The sequence below is a fragment of the Pteronotus mesoamericanus genome, unplaced genomic scaffold (genome assembly GCF_021234165.1).
Source record: "Pteronotus mesoamericanus isolate MK-2021 breed Mesoamerican mustached bat unplaced genomic scaffold, CSHL_Meso_final scaffold_54, whole genome shotgun sequence".
Taxonomy (NCBI): Eukaryota; Metazoa; Chordata; class Mammalia; order Chiroptera; family Mormoopidae; genus Pteronotus; species Pteronotus mesoamericanus.
In genome coordinates, this window is record NW_026555321.1 from 5,098,439 (window position 1) to 5,119,985 (window position 21,547).

The 21,547-nt window shown below is 38.5% G+C and overlaps 1 protein-coding gene across 38 annotated transcripts in view; it reads left to right on the top strand.

The window, feature by feature from the left end:
• The first annotated feature begins 8,847 nt into the window (after positions 1-8,847).
• The window catches only part of CLASP2 (cytoplasmic linker associated protein 2), a 159,222-nt gene continuing 146,522 nt past the window's right edge, over positions 8,848-21,547 (top strand). For all 38 annotated transcript variants that reach the window (XM_054594914.1, XM_054594921.1, XM_054594916.1 and 35 more), the window contains exons 1-2: positions 8,848-9,271; positions 21,155-21,233. In XM_054594914.1, coding sequence (XP_054450889.1) covers positions 9,077-9,271; positions 21,155-21,233 — 274 coding nt within the window. In that variant the 5' untranslated portion in view covers positions 8,848-9,076. The remainder of the gene's footprint in view (positions 9,272-21,154; positions 21,234-21,547) is intronic.

The window sequence follows — 21,547 nt, forward strand, 5'->3', positions numbered from 1 at the left end:
ATAGGCAGGGAGCTAGATACGGTACAACCTTATCTCTATTTGAACTTCTAGCCCCTTCCTTCAACAAAGTATTCCACTCATTGGGAACGTGTCTTTGACATACTTAACACTGGAAATCAATGAAAAAATATTTACTCATAGAAATAATTTTACATCAATCATTCCTGGGACAGGTAGGGTCTATTTTATCATTTAAGAAATTCCAGAGCAATCAATGAAGTCTGACCTTTTCACCTCAGCTTCCTTAATATTTGTGTTTCATTTGTCTAGGGGTTAATTGAATGCTGCTTAATATTGTTTTTCATATGTAGTAATATACTACATTTTCAAATGTAGTAATATATTTACTGCATTTTTGGAATCTTTTCATCTTCTAATGAATTCAATTTGATATTTACCAAAAAAAAAAAAAACAACAACAAACAACAAAAACCCTTTAGTGATAGGTGATGGAATTTCATTTTACCCTACTCACAAGCTCTAATTACTTAGCCAGGGTTCAAAGATCCAAATCTGCTGGGTCAGAGATAAAGGACATTTTACTCACGGCATACTAAGCAGCATGAGCTTCATATTTGCATTGGTTTCTCTTTGCCGACCAGATCTCATGGAGGTTGCATTGTAAGGAAAGAAGCAGAGTAGGAGGACGCTTCATTTTATAGCAAGCAGTAAGTAAACCTGTTTTTTGTCCAGTGGGGAGACATTTTTTCATACCTCAAGTTTTCTTGCTGTAAACATAACCCTGAGAAGTAGCTCAGGTAGACAGTGTTCAGGGCTTGCATTCTTGGCATATCCAGCAAGACATACTCCAGACCCACGGGGGACTATTTTTCTTAATGATTATTAGTAATCCCCTTTATTTCGACTGAAACACTGAAGCTCAGGGAAGTTGAGAGATAACTTCACTGAGTTTACACAGCTAATAATATCAGAACTTGAGTTTCTCTAATTCTAAACTGGTGCTATTTTCAACAGACTTGCACTGCCTAGTATGCAAAATATTTCATAAATAATTTCTCACGTTGGCTCTAGCTGGTGTGGCTCAGTACGTTGAGCGCTGGCCTGCAAACCAAACGGTCGCCAGTTGGATTCCCAGTGTAGGGCACATGCCAAAGTGCAACCACACATTGATGTTTCTCTCCCTCTGTTTCTCCCTCTCTTCTCCTCTCTAAAAGTAAATAAATAAAATATTTAAAAAAATTTCTAATGTTGATCATATGTTTAAATGATATTTAGTTATTAATTAAATGTAATCAAATATAATAGTTATTAAATATAACATTTAATAAAACATCACCTATAAACTTAAAAAATGTCATTTTTAAATATCACTGAATAAACTATTATAAAATATAATTTATATATTACTAAATATAACTTCTCTTTTTCCTTTTAAAAATACATGGTAGGGCAAAAGTAGGTTTACAGTTGTTCATATGGAAAATGATACAATAATTAGTAAATAATAATACAAGAATAAACTTTTGCATACTCACAACTATAACTGTTTGCCCCACCCTGTATGGCTACTAGAAAAACTTAAATTACTTATATCGTATTCTCATATATATATCTCTACTGGATAGCATGGCAATAGACTAACTCTTTTATTCCTTATTTTCCTTTTAATCTTTTGTTCTATTTTTTCTGTTTTTTTATTAGTTACATAGTTTTATTAGTTTATTTTTTATTAGTTATTAGTTACTGTATAGTCAATGTGCCACGTATTAAACTTAAATACACATCTTGCTGGATTTTTACCTAGACGTAGACTGCTATATTTACCACTCAGACTGAGATACAGAACAAGTTCTTGCAGTTCCTTTCCTAGTCAATACCCTCTGACTCCCACTGTGATAACCACTCTTCTAGCTTTCATAACCATCAAAAGTTTTCCCTTTATTAGAACTTCATATCAACAGAATCACAGGGTATATACTCTTTTGTGTCTGGGGTCTTGCGCTCGTCGTGACATTTTTGATATTCATCCTCATTGTTGAGCATATTAGTACTTTGTTTTTTATTGCTTTGCAGAGTTCCATTGCGTGATGATACTATAATTACCTATTTTCCAGTCGGTGGACATTTAGGCTGTTTCCTGTTTGAGCTAATAAGAATGAAAGTGGTCTGAATATTAACATACATATCCCTCTTAACTTCTGAGAAAGGTTTGTGATCTATTGTTGGTGGGCCATCCAATGCCCCACTCCTACTCTAGTACCTGACCCAGTGCCCTTCTTCATGGGTATCTGTTGAAGTATGGTTCCCAGCTGGCGGAGCAGTGATTTGTCTCTTAGTCTTCCTATGGAAAATAAAGTCCGATGTCAGAACGAAGGCCACTCAAAGTTTCCACTATTATCACAAATAATGAACAAATCGGTCAAAAGTCAGCCTCCTGTATTTAAATGATCTATTTCAGTCTTGTTGCCAGTTAAAAATAGACTTGTGCTCCCAGATACATTTTCGTGACTGATTATGAAAGAATGTAGATGTTTCCTACACTATTTTGTTCCCTAGCACTCCTACCCATTTCCTTCATCTCCTTATTCTTTGCTTTTTAAGAGGAATTCAGAGAAAGGAAGGCTATAAGTGAAAATATTATACAGGTAGTTAAAGAAAGATCCCATATACACAAGGGGCTTTACTATTTTGGTAGTTTATGTCTCACTTTTGTTTTTATTTTCTACCCTTTAAGAAGCCACAGAAGCCAGATATCCTGGGTTTAAATCATGGATCTGAAATCATGGGCAAGACTGGAGACTTAAGCTCTGAGTCTCAGCTTTCTCTAAAATGGAGATATAATGGAGATACAGGGTTGCCTGCAGGATTAAAAGACCTATTATGCTAAGCTGAGCTTCGTGGGCAACAGCCTTTGTGAAGCTAGTTCTCACAAGGCCCATGCCTTCTTCCTGCAAGAGCTACAACTTGCATTTCTGATTCTTTGTCTCTCTGATAATCTGGGCTTCATCAGGCATCTGTCTGCCAAGCTTCCTAAACTGGGCAGTCAGGCATCCCAGAGTGCTGCAGCAAACTCACCAAGAGCAGGATGTTTTAAATCTTAAAGGGAAAAAGTGGTATCTGCTAGACGTGGAGTGAGTGACTGGCTCTAAGGAGTTCACAGTTTCGACACTAAATTGTGATACCATACCTTTGCAAGGCTGTGTTTCTGAAGTTGCTGTGACGAAAAGCAAGTGCTGTATGGAAATCAGTGTACAACAGGATGAAGGTGGTGATAGCCAGTCTGATTCCAAGGTTTGAGAGGCCGTGCAGTGACCAACAGGGACAGACATCTCATTAATACATAAGTCTGGTTATTTAAGAATGAAATAAAAATGTATTTTTTCCAATTTATGTGTATTATTTTTCCATATACCTAATAAGATGTTAAAACATGAATATTCATTAAGTGTTTGGATCTTATTATCCAGTGAGTGGTTTTCTGTTAGCTGTTGCTGTTGTCTGTTTTGATCTAGGGGTATGTGAAAAAAACGAGGTATCCTATAAGACTGCTGTGAAATCGAAACTTTGAGAACATTCTACTCTAATGACGTTCCACCTAGGACAGACAACAGCAATATAGAGAAATGCGTAGATTTTGTAGTAGGTGTGTAATGATAATGACAAATGATTAAAATAGTCGAGACTACATCTTGTAAATAAACATATTATTCTCCAGAAAATCATTTCTTTCATTAGCAAATTCCTACATATCCTTAAGACTCAATTTAGAAGATGGCAGCATAGGCAGGCATGGCTCTCCTCATCACACAACCACACCAAAATTACAGCTAAAATATAGAAGAAGTATCACTCAGAACCATCAGTAATCAAGTTGAATGAAAGTCCGATAACTACAGAATTAAAGAAACCACATCCATCTACACTGGTAAGACAGGCAGAGACATGGAACAGGCTGGTCCCTCACCCATATGTGGTGGATAAAAATTCAGGACAGGTATCTTGGGAGCAAATCACCCCACACCAGGCCCCCCAGTCCAGGGTCCCAGTGCCAGGAAGGTAAGTCCCCACAATTTATGGCTTCAAAAACCAGTGGGAATTGAGTTGATGGAAGAAACTTCTGGAGCCCAAGTAGTTCCTCTTAAAGAACCCACAGATGGACTCATCTGCTCAGACTCACTGCCTCTGAGCTCTAGCACCAGGGCAGCAACTTGAAAGGCACCCGTGGCTAATAGGGAGAAACTGAAGTGTCTGGCATCAAGGCAAGCAGAGGCTATTATCCCTTTTCTAAACCCTCCCCCCACAGAGCTGGCAACCTGGTGTCATATCTGAGACTCCATCAACCTGGCTAACACTGTTTGACCCACCTTGGAGATCCCTGGAGACTGGACTCCACAAAACTTACAGGCCCACCCAAGCTGTTTTTCCATATGAATGGCTGGTCTTGGCTCCTGCTGCACAACTTCCTAAATCCTCTCAAACAAGCAACAGCTGGCCTCAGTGAGCCCCAGGCCTGGCACTAGCCTAGGTTCACAACTTGGCTTTTCCTGGGAATCTCCAAGCCCAACACAAGTAGCAGCCAACTCAGATTGCTTTATAGGTCATGCAGGGTGGCCCAGCAAAACCCAGGCGGGGGTTGACCTTGGCCTGCACCACCTGCGAACCCCAGAGCCTGCACAGACGACGTTAGAGCATCACCACCCTGCCCCTGCACGGCTGATCCTCCACAGATGATGGAGGTTGGTGGTAAGTGGTCACAGCCAGTCCTTGTAGCTGACTGGCAGGGTAAATCCCTCATACTGATCTGCCAACAGAGGCTTAACTACAAGAGAAGGGGGTATTCACCTCACATGAAGTGTGCACCTCAAGCACCCAGCTTGGGTAATAGGGGAGGCTGTGCCACTGGATGCTACAGGATACCTACTACAATAGGCCACACTGCCAAGACATGGAGTCAAAGAAGCTCTAACAAACACAGGGAGGCTGTCAAAGTGAGGAGACAAACATGGCCCAAATGAAAGAACAGATCAAATCTCCAGAAAAAGAGCTAAACAAAATGGAGATAAACAATCTATCAGATGCAGAGTTCAAAACACTGGTTGTAAGGATGGTCAAGGAACTTAGTGAGGACCTCAGCAGCATAAAAAAGATCCAGTCAGAAATGAAGGATACACTAACTGAAACAGAACAATTTACAGGAAAACAACAGTAAAGTGGATGAAGCTGAGAATCAAATCAATGATTTGGAACATGAGGAAGCAAAAACCAACCAATCAGAACAACAAGAAAAAGAACCCCAAAATATGAGGATAGCATAAGCAGCCTCTGGGACAACTTCAAGAAGTCCAACAATCGCATCCTAGGGTGCCAGAAGGAGAAGAGAAAGAGCAAGAAATTAGAAATCTATTTGCAAAAATAATGAAAGCAAGCTTCCATAATTTGATGAAGGAACTAGACATGCAAATCCAGGAAGCACAGAGTCCCAAACAAGATGGATGCAAAGAGACCCACTCCAAGACACAGCATAATTAAAATGCCAAAGGTTAAAGCTAAAGAGAGACTCTTACAAGCAGCAAGAAAAAAGAAGTTAGTTACCTACAGGGGAGTTCCCATAAGACTGTCAACTGATTTCTGAAAAGAAACTTTGTAGGCAAGAAGAGACTGGCAAGAAACATTCAGTCATGGAAAGCAGGGACCTACAGCCAAGATTGCTCTACCCAGCAAAGCTATGACTTGGAATCGAAGGGCAGATAAAGAGCTTCCCAGACAAGGTAAAATTAAGGGAGTTCATCATCACCAAACCATTATTATATGAAATTTTAAAGGGACTTCTTTAAGAAAAAGATCAAAACTATAAACAATAAAATGGCTAAAAATACATATCTATCAACAGTGGAAGCTAAAAAACAAAGGAAACAAGAAAAACAGGGACAGAATGATATGGAGAGTGTTTTGATGGTTGCCAGATGGGAGGGGACTTGGGGGAATGGGTGAAGAAGTGAGGGGATTAAGAAGTACAAATAGGTAGTTAAAGAATAGCCTTGGGGATGTAAAGTACAGTATAGGAAATGGAGGGGCCAAAAAACCTCCCCAGGGACATGAACGATGGTGTGGGGATCGCCTGAGTGAGTGGGGGGTGCTGGGTGTAAGGGGGCAAAGGGGGAGGACATCAGGACAACTGAAATAGCATAATCAATGAAATATAATTTAAAAACCTCAATTTAAACATAATCTCTTCCAGGAAGCCTTCTCTGATTTATATCTCTCCTATTCCTGTTCTCAGTGCCACCTAGACAAGGAGACTCTCATTTAGGCTTCTAAAAACCCGCTGATTACCCCATCATAGCGTCCTGGAAATGTCAATTTTCTTGTCTCTGAGTTTGTTATGGATGGAGACCAGATCAAAATAAACTTTGTATTTATAGAACTTGGCACAGTATCTAGCACATAAATGCTCAGGATATATTGCTTGATGAATTAATGAAATACACAGAATGTATGTATAGATAATTTAACCAGTGTTTACTAAGCATTTCATAGCTCTTTGCAGCATTAAAATTCCATCATATCTTATAACTTAAAGACTGTTTAGTTATAACTTATAGACCACCTAGTGTAATTCTTGAGTTACATTAAGTTCAGATAGGTGAATGGAGACAACACAGGCCTAAGAGTAACCACCACTTTTGGTTATAGGGACAGACAGGGTTCAACTTACTATCTAGGGCTCCTATATTTTTTTTCCTATGCTCCACATTGCACCTTATCACTGGCATTTAAAGTGTAAACTTCTTGTGGACCGGACTCTCTTTTTATATTCTTCTGTGACACTTTTATAAACCGAACTTTAGACCCACAAGGCAAAGGAAGCACAATTTACTTGCTTGAGGTCCAGCTTCAGGGAATTGACAGTGAATTAAAGATGGAAGAAATTTTACAACACAATACAACGTGAAACACAGAAATAGAGAAGAAAACACTTCAGAAAAAAACACAGAAAAGTGGTTTCTTTGAATTTGGAATGTCTTATTATTGTTATTATTATTTTGTTATTGTGAACATTTCCAGCATCAATTTCATTCACTTGTTCAACTTAAAGTTGACTGAACTTTCATTATTTGCCAAGCACCACTGGAGAGAAAACAAATGATCCTGGAGCTTTCTGTGTAGTAGAGGAGACAGATATTATACAGATAATTATTAAATTGTGGTTGGAAATAACAGGCAGGAAGATAAATACAGTGTGCATTCAGAATGTATTATAGGCTGCTTTACACCCACTAAAATGACTAAAACTAATAATCCTTACCATACTAAATACTGAGGAGTATGTGGAGCAATTAGACCTCTCAAGCACCACTGGTGGGAGTGAAATATGGTACTGCCACTTTGCAGAAAACAGTCTGGCAATTTCTTCTAACGTCAAACATACACTTATAACACCTAGTAATTCCAGTTGAAGGGAACCAAAGTTTTGCCTTTTGGATATTTATGGGTTTTTCAGAATATTTGACTTTCCCTTACTTTCCTGCCTAAGAGATTCAAATGGAAAAACTTGCTCCAGGAAAGAAATCTTAGTCTCAGTTTAGTCATACTCAATCTGAATTGAGTATGGCCACTGGGAGAGTGTCAAGCAGGAACCTGTGTTCTAAATTCCTCCTGTGTCTCATTTTTTTCCTGGTCTTCCTAGCAAAAATTTACCTGCCCTGTGTTTTGCTCTTCTTCACCTGCAAATGGCTCATTCTCACTTTTGAAACCTAAGATCTCCCTTCTCTTTTCCAAAATAATATATACACTCAATTTTACCTATCTTTGGAATTTTCCTGCTTACATTAATTCCCTGTGCCCATGTATTAAAACTGGTTTTCTCCTGTTAATCTGTTAATTTGATTAGCCCAGCTAGAAGAATTTAGAAGGTGGGAGGAAAAATACTATTATTAAATTTTAGCACCCCTAGAGTACTTGGTATTTACCCAAGAGAAATAAAAACTGTTTACACAACGACTTGAACATTAATAGTTATAGCAGCTTTATTCATTAAGAATTTTAAAAAACTGAAAACAATGCAAATGTCTGTAAACAGGTAAGTCAACAACTGTGGTGATTTCATACAATGGATAATACTCAGCAACAAAAGGGGATGACTAACACACTAACAGCACGGGAATGAATCTCCAAACATTAAGCTGAGAGAGAAGCCTGACTGTGAAAAAGTACAGACTGTATGAAGTTCTGTGATGTGAAAAAAAAAAAACCAGGAAAAACTACGCTAAACAGAGTAGAATAGCCTGGGGAGGCCATGGTTGTTGACCGGGAAGTTCCTGGAGTGTGAAAATGTGCCACATCTTCATTGCGGGGGTGGTTACACCAGTGAATACATTTGCCAAAACTCATGGACTTGCATATTCAAAATCTGTGCATATTACTCTATGGAAACTACAGTTACCAAAAAACAAACAAAAAATACACAAAACGATTACATGGTCACCCAACCAGTGGTGGTAGTGGCTGGAAACAGGGGTCCTAATTTTTTTTTTTTTAACGAAGTAGTGTATTCTACAACGTTGAAAAACGGTATGAGGCTGGGGAAGAGGGATTCCAAATACCAGATACCTTCCCAAGTATTGATTTTAAGCGGAGGAAAACTAGGAAACGTTCTGTATGTTACCGAGCGAGGCAGGACGCTGTGATACGTGTGGCGGAGACGGTAGGGCTACAGGGTTTGCCCACCGAAGCTACCTCAACGTCCTCCGCCGGGGTCCCCGTCCCCCCAGCGGTTCCCGTATAGGCCACCGCCGCCAACGCCGACACCGCTGCTGAACTCCACTCCCGACAGGCGGGCGCTCGCCGACGCCCCGCTGACGTCACGCGCGCGCTGACGTCGCCGGCGGCCGCGGCCTCTGAAGCGGGCTGGGTGTCGGGGGGCGCCGAGTTTGACTAGTTTGGGGGCTGCCAGGCGCCTGGCGGTGCTCCTGCCGCCCGCCGCGCCTAGGTAGCCGCGCCTCGGCCGGACCCAGCGCGTTGTGCCCGTTCCCGCGGGGACCTGCACTGGAGGCTGGGCAGCTCTCGGCGAAAGTTGGCCCCTCACGGGCAGGCGGGCGGGCGGGCGGCCGCGGCCATGGAGCCCAGCAGCATGGAGTATTTCAGCGCCCAGGTGCAGCAGAAGGACGTCGGGGGCCGCTTGCAGGTCGGCCAGGAGCTGTTGCTCTACCTCGATGCCCCCGGCGCCATCCCAGACCTGGAGGAGGACCTGGGCCGCCTGGGCAAGACGATCGACGCACTCACCGGCTGGGTGGGCTCGAGCAACTACCGGGTAAGCGGAGGCGGCGCGGCTGGGCCGGGCACGCCCTCTCCGGCCAGCCCTTTAATCCCGGACGTGCGGGTCGGGCGGGCGAACCTCCCCTGTGCGTCTGGTTCCTCGGAACCACGCCGTAAAGGGAAGACCCACGGACACGCGGGTCCTCTGGCGAGCCTGCTTCTCCAGGCCGATGAAGGGGAGTTACTTCCCACCACGACCAAGTTTTTTTTTGCGCAATTGTGAACAATGACAAATTCAGCGATTCCCTGACACGGTCCTGCGTTATTGGCTTTAGGACACAGTGTTTAATCATTACTTTTAAAAAATCAGCGATAATTTACATACATAAAGGGCACGAAGACTTTTTGCATTTCTATATCCCTGTGTAAACACTACCTAGACCAAGACGTAGGGCATTAGAATACTTTTTAAAAGATGTCAAGTTAATCCCTCTTTAATAAGTGATTTTCATCCTTCATCTTCTGTTTCTTTTTTCTTTTATAAATTTGCGTCTGGGAGGTTGTGCTCTTCATCTCTAAGGAACCTTTTAGAGCTTAATCAAGTGCTGTTAAATCTAATAAAAGGATGCTGGCCCCAGGGCGTTACTTACTTTTTATTTAATATTGACAAGAAGGAATGAAATTTTCTGTCATTTCGTTTTGACGCGGTTGAGGACTGACTCGGATTTGAAACCGTGTCCTAGAAGGTTAGCTGAGGCAGGTAAATAAATACGTAAATAAAAGAATGAGGTACAGCAAGAAATGAGTGTTTCTGATGAGCTGGTTAGTAGGCAGTTGTAATGTAGCTGCGTTAGGAAACCCAGGAAATATTCTGTAATTAGCCTGTCCTGTAGTGTTTAGTAGTTACTTTTCTTTCTAGTCTTCTGGTGGCAGTGTTGCTTTAAAATGCTGGCCCAAACCTGCCATGAGTGAAGTGAAGTGATTCTTGGTAATATACTGTATATCCCAGCAAATAGGCTGTACTTTGAAAACTATCCTCATAGAGAAGAAATGCATACTCTAGAGTTGTTATGAAGATTTAGTAGTGAACTATATGTGAGTTTCGAAAGGGATTGACTTTTACATGATAATAGTGTGAAAATTACCACCTTGATGCCTCATTATGTACTCAATTATTTTTTTTTAATTGAAAAAAGCTAATATAACATGACTATTTGGGTACTATTCTTATTTCTTCGGAAGAAACAAGCTAAATTTACACTGTAAGAAGAGCATATAAACACTAAGTTCATTTTATGTTGCTGCATAGGCTGTTATAGAGTCATCTCTTTGGTAATGGTAGGGAACTCGAACTCAGTTCAAAGACATAGTTGTCACAAGGTAGTTTTATTTATTTGCAGCAAGTAAAGGATACGGGGGATTCATATCCAAAGCACTGTCTCTCCAAAGGGAGGCTTAGCCATTGCTTATATACATTTCTTTGCTTATCTACATGTTGATTTCTTCTTTGCAGCTGCATTCATCCCTTTTGAGTTCTGTCAAAGTCATCCTGTTTTACAGCTGCATCTGTAGAATGCTGTGCTGGGTTTTAACACGTAGCAAGAACAACATTGAGTAATAATATTTAGACCTATCCTATCCAACAACAGTTATGCTTACTCCCGTTCTCAAGTGCTGGCGATGGGCCATTTCGCTCTTCACATGTACCATCGGTGAAGGGCAGTTCAGCAGTCTCATCTCTTGAAACACTCTTGGCTTCTGTGATAACACAGAATCCCTTTTTTTTTTTTTTTTTTTTTTAAAGCCTCTGTGCACGGCTTCACACAAGTGCTGTGTTTTTCCTTTAACTGGTCCTAAAAAGTTAGAACCCATCAGGCATCTGAGCAGAGTTCTCATCTTTTTACTACACATTGTCCCTGTGTTCTTCACCAGATACTGCAGCTTGAGACAATGTCAGCAATCAGAAGAGAACTGCCATAGGCTCCTACAACCGTATCCACATCCCTCCTTGTAGCTGTTCCCATATAGTTTACTTTCTATAGTTTCCCATCTACTTTCTTCTCAGTTAAAACGAATGAATTGTCTTTCTCATACTGATCCCTCCACATGCATATTAGATCCTGTGCCTTCTTGCCTACCCAAAGACATTAATTCAACAGTTCTGCTCTCTCCTTTCTGAATCATTAGTTCTCTCCTTTCTGTGGAATGCTTTATGGAAGCTTTTCTGACATTGTTAGAAGACATTGTAATTGCTTTTTTTTTTTTTTAGGTTTTATAAACTTAGTTACCAAACTAGATCATCATTTTTTACTCAAGATACAGTAAAACATTTAACTCTTAGAAAAAGTGTATCAGAATTTTTTTTGAACTACACACAGACAGTTGTACTTAAATTTTAAATTATGCTGAACAAAATACAGTTTTTCTTTGGATCTGACAGCATGTCAGATGTGTGTCTTAATAACTGTCATTGTTTCAATGAATTTGTTCTATAGTCTAGGTGTTGTTCTATATACTGGTGATCCAGTAGTGAACAAGACTAGTAACTCATTCATTCCACCTCAGTATTTATTGAGGACCTACCAGGTGCAGGAATGTGCTCTTCTAGGCATTTCTGATATAATATAGAAAAAACGACAGAAATCCTTGCCTTTATGGATTTAGATTCGAGGGGGAAAGTAGAAGCACAATAAAGAACTAAAATCAGTGTGTTAGATGGTGATATTTACTTTGGAGAAAAGCAGAGAAGGGAATAGGGAGTGTTGGGCAGAGTATAGATGTTTGAATTTTAAGTAGCTGGTCTCTGAAGACCTCCAGAGAGGGTGATTTAAAAGTGATTGGAGAGTGAGAACCCTGCGGTCTTGGATGTCCTATGAGAAAGAGGAAGGTGGATGGGTATACAAATTAGATGATTTCAAGTGCTTCTAAAAGAATGAGGGTGCAGTGAGACTATTTTGTTAGTCAAGGAAGTGAGGTGAAATTTGACTATAGACGTGAAAGAAATATAGGAGTGAAGAGTGATTTAGGCAGAGGAAATTGCAAATACAGAGGCTCTAGTTTTGCTGAACATGAAGAAGGCCCGCATGGCTGGAGCTCAACGAGTGAGATGTTAAGAAAGATGACGTTGAGGAGGCAGGTGGAAAGAGACTGATGGGATTTTCTTCTAAATCATTGGAGAGTTTTATATGTGAGGGGGTGGATTATTTGTGGAGAGTGGACTCTGTAAAAGAGCAACAGAAGAAGCAGCGAGATGATGGTGGCTGAGGCTGGATTGGCAATGCCATGAAGTGGAAGATTTGGGAAATGATTTGGAGGTAGAGCCAACACAGCCTCCCCCTTGGAATGAATGTGAGGGGTGAGAGAGGAATTAAGGATAATTGCTTTGCTTGGGTACCAATAGAGGGTGCTGTTTACTGAAATGAAAATTGAGAGAATAAGTTGGATGAAGTAAAATGTTTGGTTTAACTATGTTGTTGGGTCTGAGAGGATTGTTTAGCATCCAAGTTGAGATTTAAACAGGCAGTTGGGGTTGAGTTCAATGGAGAGGTCAGACTTGGAGATGAAAAATATGGAAATAGCTGAGGTTGGTGTGGCTCAGTAGATGGAGTGCCCGCCTACCAAAGGGTCGCCTGTTCGATTCCCAGTCAGGACACATGCCTTGGTTGCAGCCGGGGTCCCCAGTGGGGGGAAGCGTAAAAGGCACCCACACATTGATGTTTCTCTCCCTCTGTTTCTCGCTCCCTTTCCTGCTCTCTAGAAATAAATAAAATATTAAAAAAATAAAAATACGGAAATAGGTATGTATAATATATTCTGGCATTTGACCTTTGCTAAAGACAGTCTTGGATTTCAGGAGTCCCCAGATTTTAAAATGGCATTATAACAATGAAATGTCTTTACAAAACGCAGTTAAATATCATGACCACCATTTAAAGAGTCCTTAGTATCAGGCACTGTCTCAAAGTAGTTTATTTGCATTACCTCATTTTTGTCTTTAAGATAGTGTTAGAAAGTCAGTGCTATTTTCCTCATTTTGTAGAAAAGATGTATTTTGTTTTAGGTCATAGACCTGGTAAATTATTAGAGGAGTACTTTAACCTAGGGAGATTAGGATCTTCCTACTCCTCTTCCTTTTCTGGCCTTTTGTAAACTTCTTCAGCATCCTATCATTTGTCAGTCCTGCTTTCATTTTTATATGTTGTCTGCAGCTATATAACAGTAAGTTAATTATCAAAAATAGAGAAAGTAATAAATAGCATTTATATTATAACTGCTTAGTGCTGGGCTAAGTAATGCGCTAGGATTTCAAGTCTTTTTTTGTTTGTTTGTTTTTTTGGAATCCAAAATCACAATCCTTTTGCCTTTTGAAGGATGATACTTTCCAGTGTCAGCATCACCTTGATTGTATTTTTTATAAACCATCAATTTCTTAAGATATGTCATTTATTAGTTTGCTAAAAAAAAAAAAAAGAGTGATCTTACATATTCCTTTTACTTGTCATCTAAGAACATCTGGGTTGTCTTAATTTTTTACTATTAACATTGTCCTTTTGCGTTGTCGACTTGTAAGTGTGCATGAGTTTGTCTTAGGCAGTTATTCTGAACCCTGTCAGATTCACTGCCCTCTTTTAATGCTTCCTTTTATAGTCATGAAATAAATTTTATAAATAATACCCAATAAACATAATTTTAAAAAAAATCCCAATAATGTCCTAACTGTACAATGAAGGAGAATTATACATAATTTAATGAGATAAAATATATTTCAGTATGAAAATGTGCCAGGCTGACCACCCAGGACGACATGATAGATGACGGGGCCAGCACATGTTATGGCTGTAAATGCTACCTGCCCCTGCCAACACAGACCGCTCGCGATGTGTGGTTGCTGGTGATTCAGACTTCACAAGTGGCGTTACTGTTGGTGATTGCGATAATTCTAGAGCTCTAAATTCTGAACCTTATTTCTTTGAGTACACTACCTTTAAGAATTTGACTATTGCACCTGACATGCAGTCTATTGAGCTTTTAACTGACCTCTTACTTGAGCTTAGTATCGTTGTCGATCAGTCACACCCTTACATTCATTCTTCATTCCCTTCTCCCTCCTCACGCTTTTTTATGGTCCTCATTTGATAAACTGCATTCCTGGTTAGTCCAACTCAGCCTGCTCCTCCCCTGCAGCAGTGCAACTGCAGGAGGATGGAGAAAAACACAGAACCTCTAACTAGTTTCATTTTAAAATGCTAATGTTCCAGTGGGCCTTTAATGTTGCTTGGCAGTTAAAGTATACTATATTTTCTTAGTTCATTCATTCATTTACTCAGACAACTCATATTTTATGTCTGTTCCTCTCCCCACAGATCTACCAGTAGCTCTTCTATCATCAGTATCAGCTGATGGCCTTGCTTCCTCCTTCATTGAGAAAATTGAAGGAATTGAAATTTCTTGAGATTCCCATTACTGTATATACCCACCTTCTAGATTTTTACCCATAGCAGGTTCTCCATATTTGTTGAATCAATAAAGGAAAGCACACTTGTCCTTTGATTTACCTGCTGGCTGCATTCCTGGAAAACCTGTCTACTAAAACTATGCAAAAGAAAAAAAGATTTCTAGGCTCTGGTAACTTCTTCAAAAAGGGTGTTCATTTACTTGGATAGCTGACAGCAGGGCTGCCAGGTATGGCCCTGCACCTTTGGGCTGTACAGCCCGAGCGAATAATATTTTGTGTTGTGCTGCACTGTTCCACCGTGCCACCCCCCTGGCTGAGAATAATTGTTCTCGGGTATAAGTCTGGAAGTGGAGATAATGGGTTATACTGCCCTGTCTTGTCCCCCTAACTCCATCTAGAAATTAATCAGTATCTTTAATTTTAAGTCATTTGTTTCCCTCCTTTTTAGAGGGAAATAGTTCTACTATTTATATATTTATATGAAAATAACACGGTATTTCTCTTCAGGTTTTCAAGGCTCGTAAGCCATCACGTTTTCCTCATTTGATCTGGGTGTACGTGTCCACTTGGCAGTTATTCTGTCCCATTCTTTCGCTCATTTTCTTAGATGCTGAATTAATTCGTGGGAAGAAAAATGTACTGTGAAAGAAGTATTATTAACAGGAGTATGCCTTTATGACCAGTACACACCTTTTTTTTTTCTGTTCTATGATAGAAAACATCTGTGATTATGAATTAATAACCTTCTGCCCTTTGTCGATTGCAAGAACTCTTCTTGTCAGTCTTTCTCACGTTTACGTGGAGGTTTTAACTGTGATTCTTAAATTGGAGATAGTTACTATTACTATTGCAGGCAGTTTACTTATCTCCATTGTTGGTTGACAGCATTTCTGATTTAAACTGTTTGAAAGTCTAAACATTGTATTGAATTGAAACTGTAGCCACTTGACATCAGATTATTCACATATATTCAGCTGTGATTCAGAAGTGAAAAGGAAAAGACAGTGAGAAAATGATCTGGGACTTCTCATGGTTATTAATGTTTCATAACTTTTGAAAAATTTCAGTTTTGTGGCCCCACCTGGTATGGCTCAGTGGATTGAGCGCTGGTTTGTAAACCAAAGGGTCACCGGTTTGATTCCCAGTCAGGGCACATGCCTGGGTTGCAGGCCAGGTCCCCAGTAGGAGGTGCACAAGAGGCAACCATATGTTGATGTTTCTCACCCTCTTTTTCTCTCTCCTTTCCCTTTTCTCTAAAAATAAATAAATGAAATCTTAGAAAAGATTTAAGAAGGAATTTCGGACATTAAACCATTTAAAATACTTTAAAGAAATTTCAGTTTTATGACTTAAAAACACCCTAAAGTTTAAGCCTAAATTTTGCTTTTTAGAGTTTCCATGTTTTACCTGTTAAAAGTACATTATTTTTACTTTCATATTTTATATTTTTAATATATTATATAATATATATTAATGTTTTTACTTATCTATTTTGCATATACCTGTTAGAAAATACATTATGTTTGTTTTTATATTTTAAAGCACCCAAATGGAGGCATTTGAATTCCTAAAGAAGTGGTGAGGAGCAAATTAGAATATTACCCTAGTTGTTGTCCTTTCTTCTTTTGTATGGTTTAATATTCTACTTAAAGGACCTTTAGCCAAGATGCAGGCTAAGTTGGAAGAAAATCAGGAAAGTTATTTGTAGCTCCATCGTAAATTTTGATATTTGCTCTATCAAATTCACCTACAACATTCTTTAGGAATGTGTTGTCTATTAGTGGGTCTTTATTTATTAACCCATATGAATTTTAGAATTAGTCAAGTTCTACCAAAAAAATTAGGACTTTTTATTGGCATTGCATTGAATATAATCTTTTTGGAGGAAAACTTGGTATCTTTATAATAATGATTTATTTTTACCCATAAAATTGTTTAGTATTCTTTAATGTCTTTCATTAATATTTCATTATTTTTTTCCAAATAGGTCTTACACACATTTTTAAAAGATTTTTTTTCCTAGATAACTTATACTGCTTGAGAGTATTGTAAATGTTATTTGTCCTTTTAAAAATTGTTTTCTGGCATTTGAAATTAAATGGTATTTTATATATTGATTTTTATAGTCAACCAACTTATATAATTTAAAACATTTTTTTCCTACCATTTGTGGAATCTTTTAGGTTTTCTGTACATGTGGTAATATCAGACAATAATTACAGTTTCGCTGCTTCTTTTCAGTGCTTTAGTGTTGCTTGATTTGGTGCATCAGCTAGGACTCTTAGGACGAGGTTGAATGAGAGTGTGGGCATCCTTGAATTGTTCCTGGGTTTTAAGGGTGTATTCTAGGAATCATGCTTATTATCAGTTATTAAAAACTTCATTATGGAGAATTTTGAACATATATAAAAGTAGACAATAAAATAAATTCACCCCCAACACTCATCAGTTTGTGGTTAATCCTGCCCCATCACTTTGTCATCAAGCTCAGATACATTGTTTCATCTGTGAGTCTCTCTTGTTAGTGTCTCAAAGATAAGTGCTCTTTAAAAACAAATATTAACATAACTTCAATATCATTATATGTAAACAATTCCTTGATATCAAATATTCAGGGTTTAAGTTTCCAATGTTTTAAAATGTCATACAAATTTTAAAGTTAGGTATTTTAAGAAGAATCAGGATCCAACTAAGATTCAGACTGTGATTTCATTAATATGTATCTTAGTTCCCTATTGCTGCCATAACAAATTACCACACACTTGGTAGCCTAAAACAAAAACAGGAGTTCAAAGTGGGTTTTACTAGAATAAAATCGATTTCATTAGGATTATATTCTTTCTGGAGATTTTAGGAGAGAATTTTCCAGCTTCTGGAAACTGCATTTCTTGGCGTATGGACTTCTCTTTCACTGTTAAAGCTACCAGTGTAGTATTTTCATGTCTTTCTCTCTGACCACTGTTTCAGTCAGCACATCTGCTCTGCGCTGCCTTCCTGTTGAAAGCGCCCTTGTGATAACATTGGGTCCAGGATAATCCATGGTAATTTCCCCATTTTAAGACCTTTAATTTAGCCATATCTTTAAAGTTGTCTTGCCATGTAAGGCAGCATAGTCACGAGTCCTTGGAGGTTAGGATGTGAATACCTTTGAGAGGCTGTTATTCTACCTTCCTCACTTAATATGTTTATTAAGTCTCTTTGAATTAGTCTCTCCCTCAGTTTCTCTTTTTAAACATTTTTGGATTTTATGTGTGTCCCACTGCTGGGTTTTGCTGATTTTATTTCTGTGATCTTTGTACCCTCTGTATCCCCTATCAATTGTTAAGTCAGATCTAAAGCTTGATCATTCAGCCTCTCTCCCCTGCCGCACTGTCCTGTTTTTCTTTTTCTTTTTCTTTTTCTTTTCTTTTCTTTTCTTTTCTTTTTTTTTTTTTTGGCAAGACTACCTAGGCTCAGTTGGTTGGAGTGTGGTCCTTATATGCCAAGGTTGCTGGTTTGCTCCCTGGTCAGGGCACGTACAAGAATCAACCAATGAATCACAATTAAGTGGAACAACAAAGTGATTTCTCTCTTTCTCTTTCTCTCTCTATCTCTCCCCTTCTCATTCTTTTCCTCCTCTCCCCCTTTTCCTCCCTCCCTCCCTCTCTCTGTAAAATCAGTAAATTAAAAAAGAAAAAGACTTCTTAATAAGTAGTGCTTTTCCATCAAGAGACACATAACATTAGAATGGTGCATAAGGTCTGATAGTTGTTTCATGTTAGCAGGCATTCTGTTCAGTGTTTAGATCTCTTAATTCATTAGGGTTTGCAAAATGATATTCTAATCATCATTCCTTCATTTGTTAGGTGGAATACTTTCATAAAGATAAACTTCTCCCATTTACTACTATTTGGATACTTAGTGGTATAGTTTATATGGAAAGGCAGGTAGAGTTCATATCATTTTTTTTCCTTTTGTTTACTAATTGTCAAAAGAATGAAGTTGTCTTTTAGTGTCCTCCAATGTTGGACAAATTGTTTTTGTTATCATTATGAACTCTTGTATTTAAACATATGCATTTCAAGACAATGCAGTTATTATCCTTATTGATAATAAAACTGTCCTATCTTGACATGACCCTGGTAATCTTTGATAAGGTTTCTGCTATCTGATATCACAGGATGTCCCATTTCCTGCCCTAGAATTAGCCGTATCTCCAAGAAGCCTGGGTTCCTTTAGTTGGAAATGGTATATAGGAAATACAATGTGGGTTAGTGGAACTCATTGTTACAGAGTGTTCATTGTTTATAGATTTTTTCCGATGGATAGGGTTAGGTTTTATTTTAGTGTTGAAGAAAAATACATGTAACTTCATATTGATACTCTAATTCAGATTCGGAACTAAGGTTTTATTACTTCCTTATATTTTCTATCTATATCTCTTATCAACAACACATCTAAAGACACTTAAGTTTTCTTTTTGTAGTTTTGTTTTTGTCCTTAGCGTATATCCCACTATGGAGATACAGTCAAATTACTATATTTTAAAGTCACTTGGAGTAGTGTTTATGCTACTAACTGGGCATGCATTTAGTTTTACTTATTTTGTTTTCAGTGACATTAGTTATTGCTACAATGAAGGTATATTCAAAATACCATCTTTCTTTGTTCCTTTTAGCCTATTCCCGACAGTGAAAATTTTTTTTCTGATTATCTCTTCGTTATTAAAAAAATTTTCTTAAAGCTTTATTTATTTATTTTTAGAGAGAAGGGGAAGGGAGGGAGAAAGAAAGGTGAGAAACGTTGATGTGTGGGAGAAACACCCATCTGGTTGCCTCTCGCATGCCCCCAACTGGGGACCTGGCCTGCAACCCAGGCATGTGCCCTGACCAGGAATCAAACTGGTGACCTTTTCGTTTGCAGGATGATGCCCAGTCCACTGATTTATACCAGTCAGGGCTTTTTGTTATTTTTAATAAACATTTATAACTGTCTGTATTTATTTGCAGTCCCTTTAAAAAATATACACATACATTTCCCCGACTTGTTTCTTTTACTTAATAATGTATCTTGGAGGTCATTGAATACCAGAATTAGGATAGCCCTCATTTTAAAGTGTTATAGTATTTTGTAGTGTGGATATACCTAAATTTTATTGATTCTGTCCCATATCAGTGAATATTTGGATAGTTTCCAGTGACTTGCAATGTATAATTGTTGCATGTTTTTTCATAATTTGCAGATAGAGAGATTCCTAAATGAGAGCTTAATAAATGTGCATGTTTTGTCTGCTGATTTGAGATAACTGCTCTTTTCTGTTAAATTTTATGTGAGTCTATTTTGTGTATTTTCAGTTATTTTTTAAACAACTCATTGATAGGGTTCACTCATTTAAAGTATACAATTCATTGATTTGGTGAGGGGGCGGAGCAGGGAGGGGTGAGGTTTCTTCAGAGATCCTGCCCCTCCTTCCTCAGCTGGAGACCTTGAATCATCTGAGCCCAGGATGGTTTTTTCCTTCTCCCCCTGAGGAAGAGAGAGTTTTCCCCCTTTTTACTCAGTAGTCTTGAGTTTTTCATCTGTGTTTTGGGGGTGACAGTGTTTGTATTTCCCTCAGTAGCTTCAACTTTTGTTTCTTATAGGACAAGGGTATCAGAAAGGTTTATGCCTTTCTTAGAGTTAGCTGCTCCCTTCCTGAGAGACCTGCACCATGGAGAGATAACTTTTTCCTATCTTCTGCCCTGTCTTCACTCTTAATTATGCGTGTCCAGTAGAAGTTTGTGGAGAAGGAGCCTGCAAGTGGGTGTGAACTCTCTTTGTGTCTATGGCTACTAGGGTTTCTGTATTTTTATGCTGGCCCACAGTCAGCTATTACCAAAGAGGTAAATGTAGCTGAATTCATCTTACCCACTTGTACAGCCACTTCATTTTTTTTCCTGTCTTTGTCATGTATGACCTACTGCTTATGTCCCATCTCTCCTTGGGTGCATCTGTCTTTTCTTAGATTTCAGGCTAGTTAATAATTCTACAACCTAAACTTTCTAATGGATTCAAAAATTGTTATGGTTTTGTGGATTATTTGACTTCCTCTTGTTACAGTGGGAGTGATGTTTTTTCCAGTTTATTCATGCTACACAGAAGCTGGAATTTCTCTGTAATTAAAGATCTCTTTTAATTTTTAACTTTTATTTTGGAAATATTTCCGCATTACGGAAAAGTTGCAGGTGAACTACTGTGTACCCTTCACCTGATTCACCAGTTATTAACATTTTGCCAAATATGCTTTATCATTATCTTCTTACATATTTACATGTTATTAATTACTGAACCATTTGAGAATAGGGTGCCCTAACCTCATGATTATTCACTCCTGAGTACTTCAGTCTTTTTATAATCTTAAAACCCTGGTAATATATTATATGAAGGTCTTTGTATGTCAGCAATTATAAACTGATATTAAAGTATACATAGGTAATTATATTACATTTTTTTTTCATTCTGTAGGTATCATTAATGGGATTGGAAATTTTAAGTGCCTTTGTGGACAGATTATCAACACGATTTAAGTCCTACGTAGCAATGGGTAAGTTAGCTTTGTTTATTTAAAAATTATGGCAGCCCTGACCAGTGTGTCTCTGTTGGGTGATGTCCTGCAAAGCGAAAGGTCTTCAATTTGATTTCTGGTCAGGGCACATGCCTGGGTTGTGGATTCAGTCCCTGGATGATGCACATACCAGGAGCAACTGATTGATGTTTCTCTCCCATAAGGATATTTCTCTTCCTCTCTTTATTGCTTCTCTCTCACATTGATATTTTTCTCCTTCTCTTTCTCCTTCCTGTCCCTTCTCTGAAAATAAATAAATAAAATCTTTAAAAAATTTTTAAATTTAAATTAAA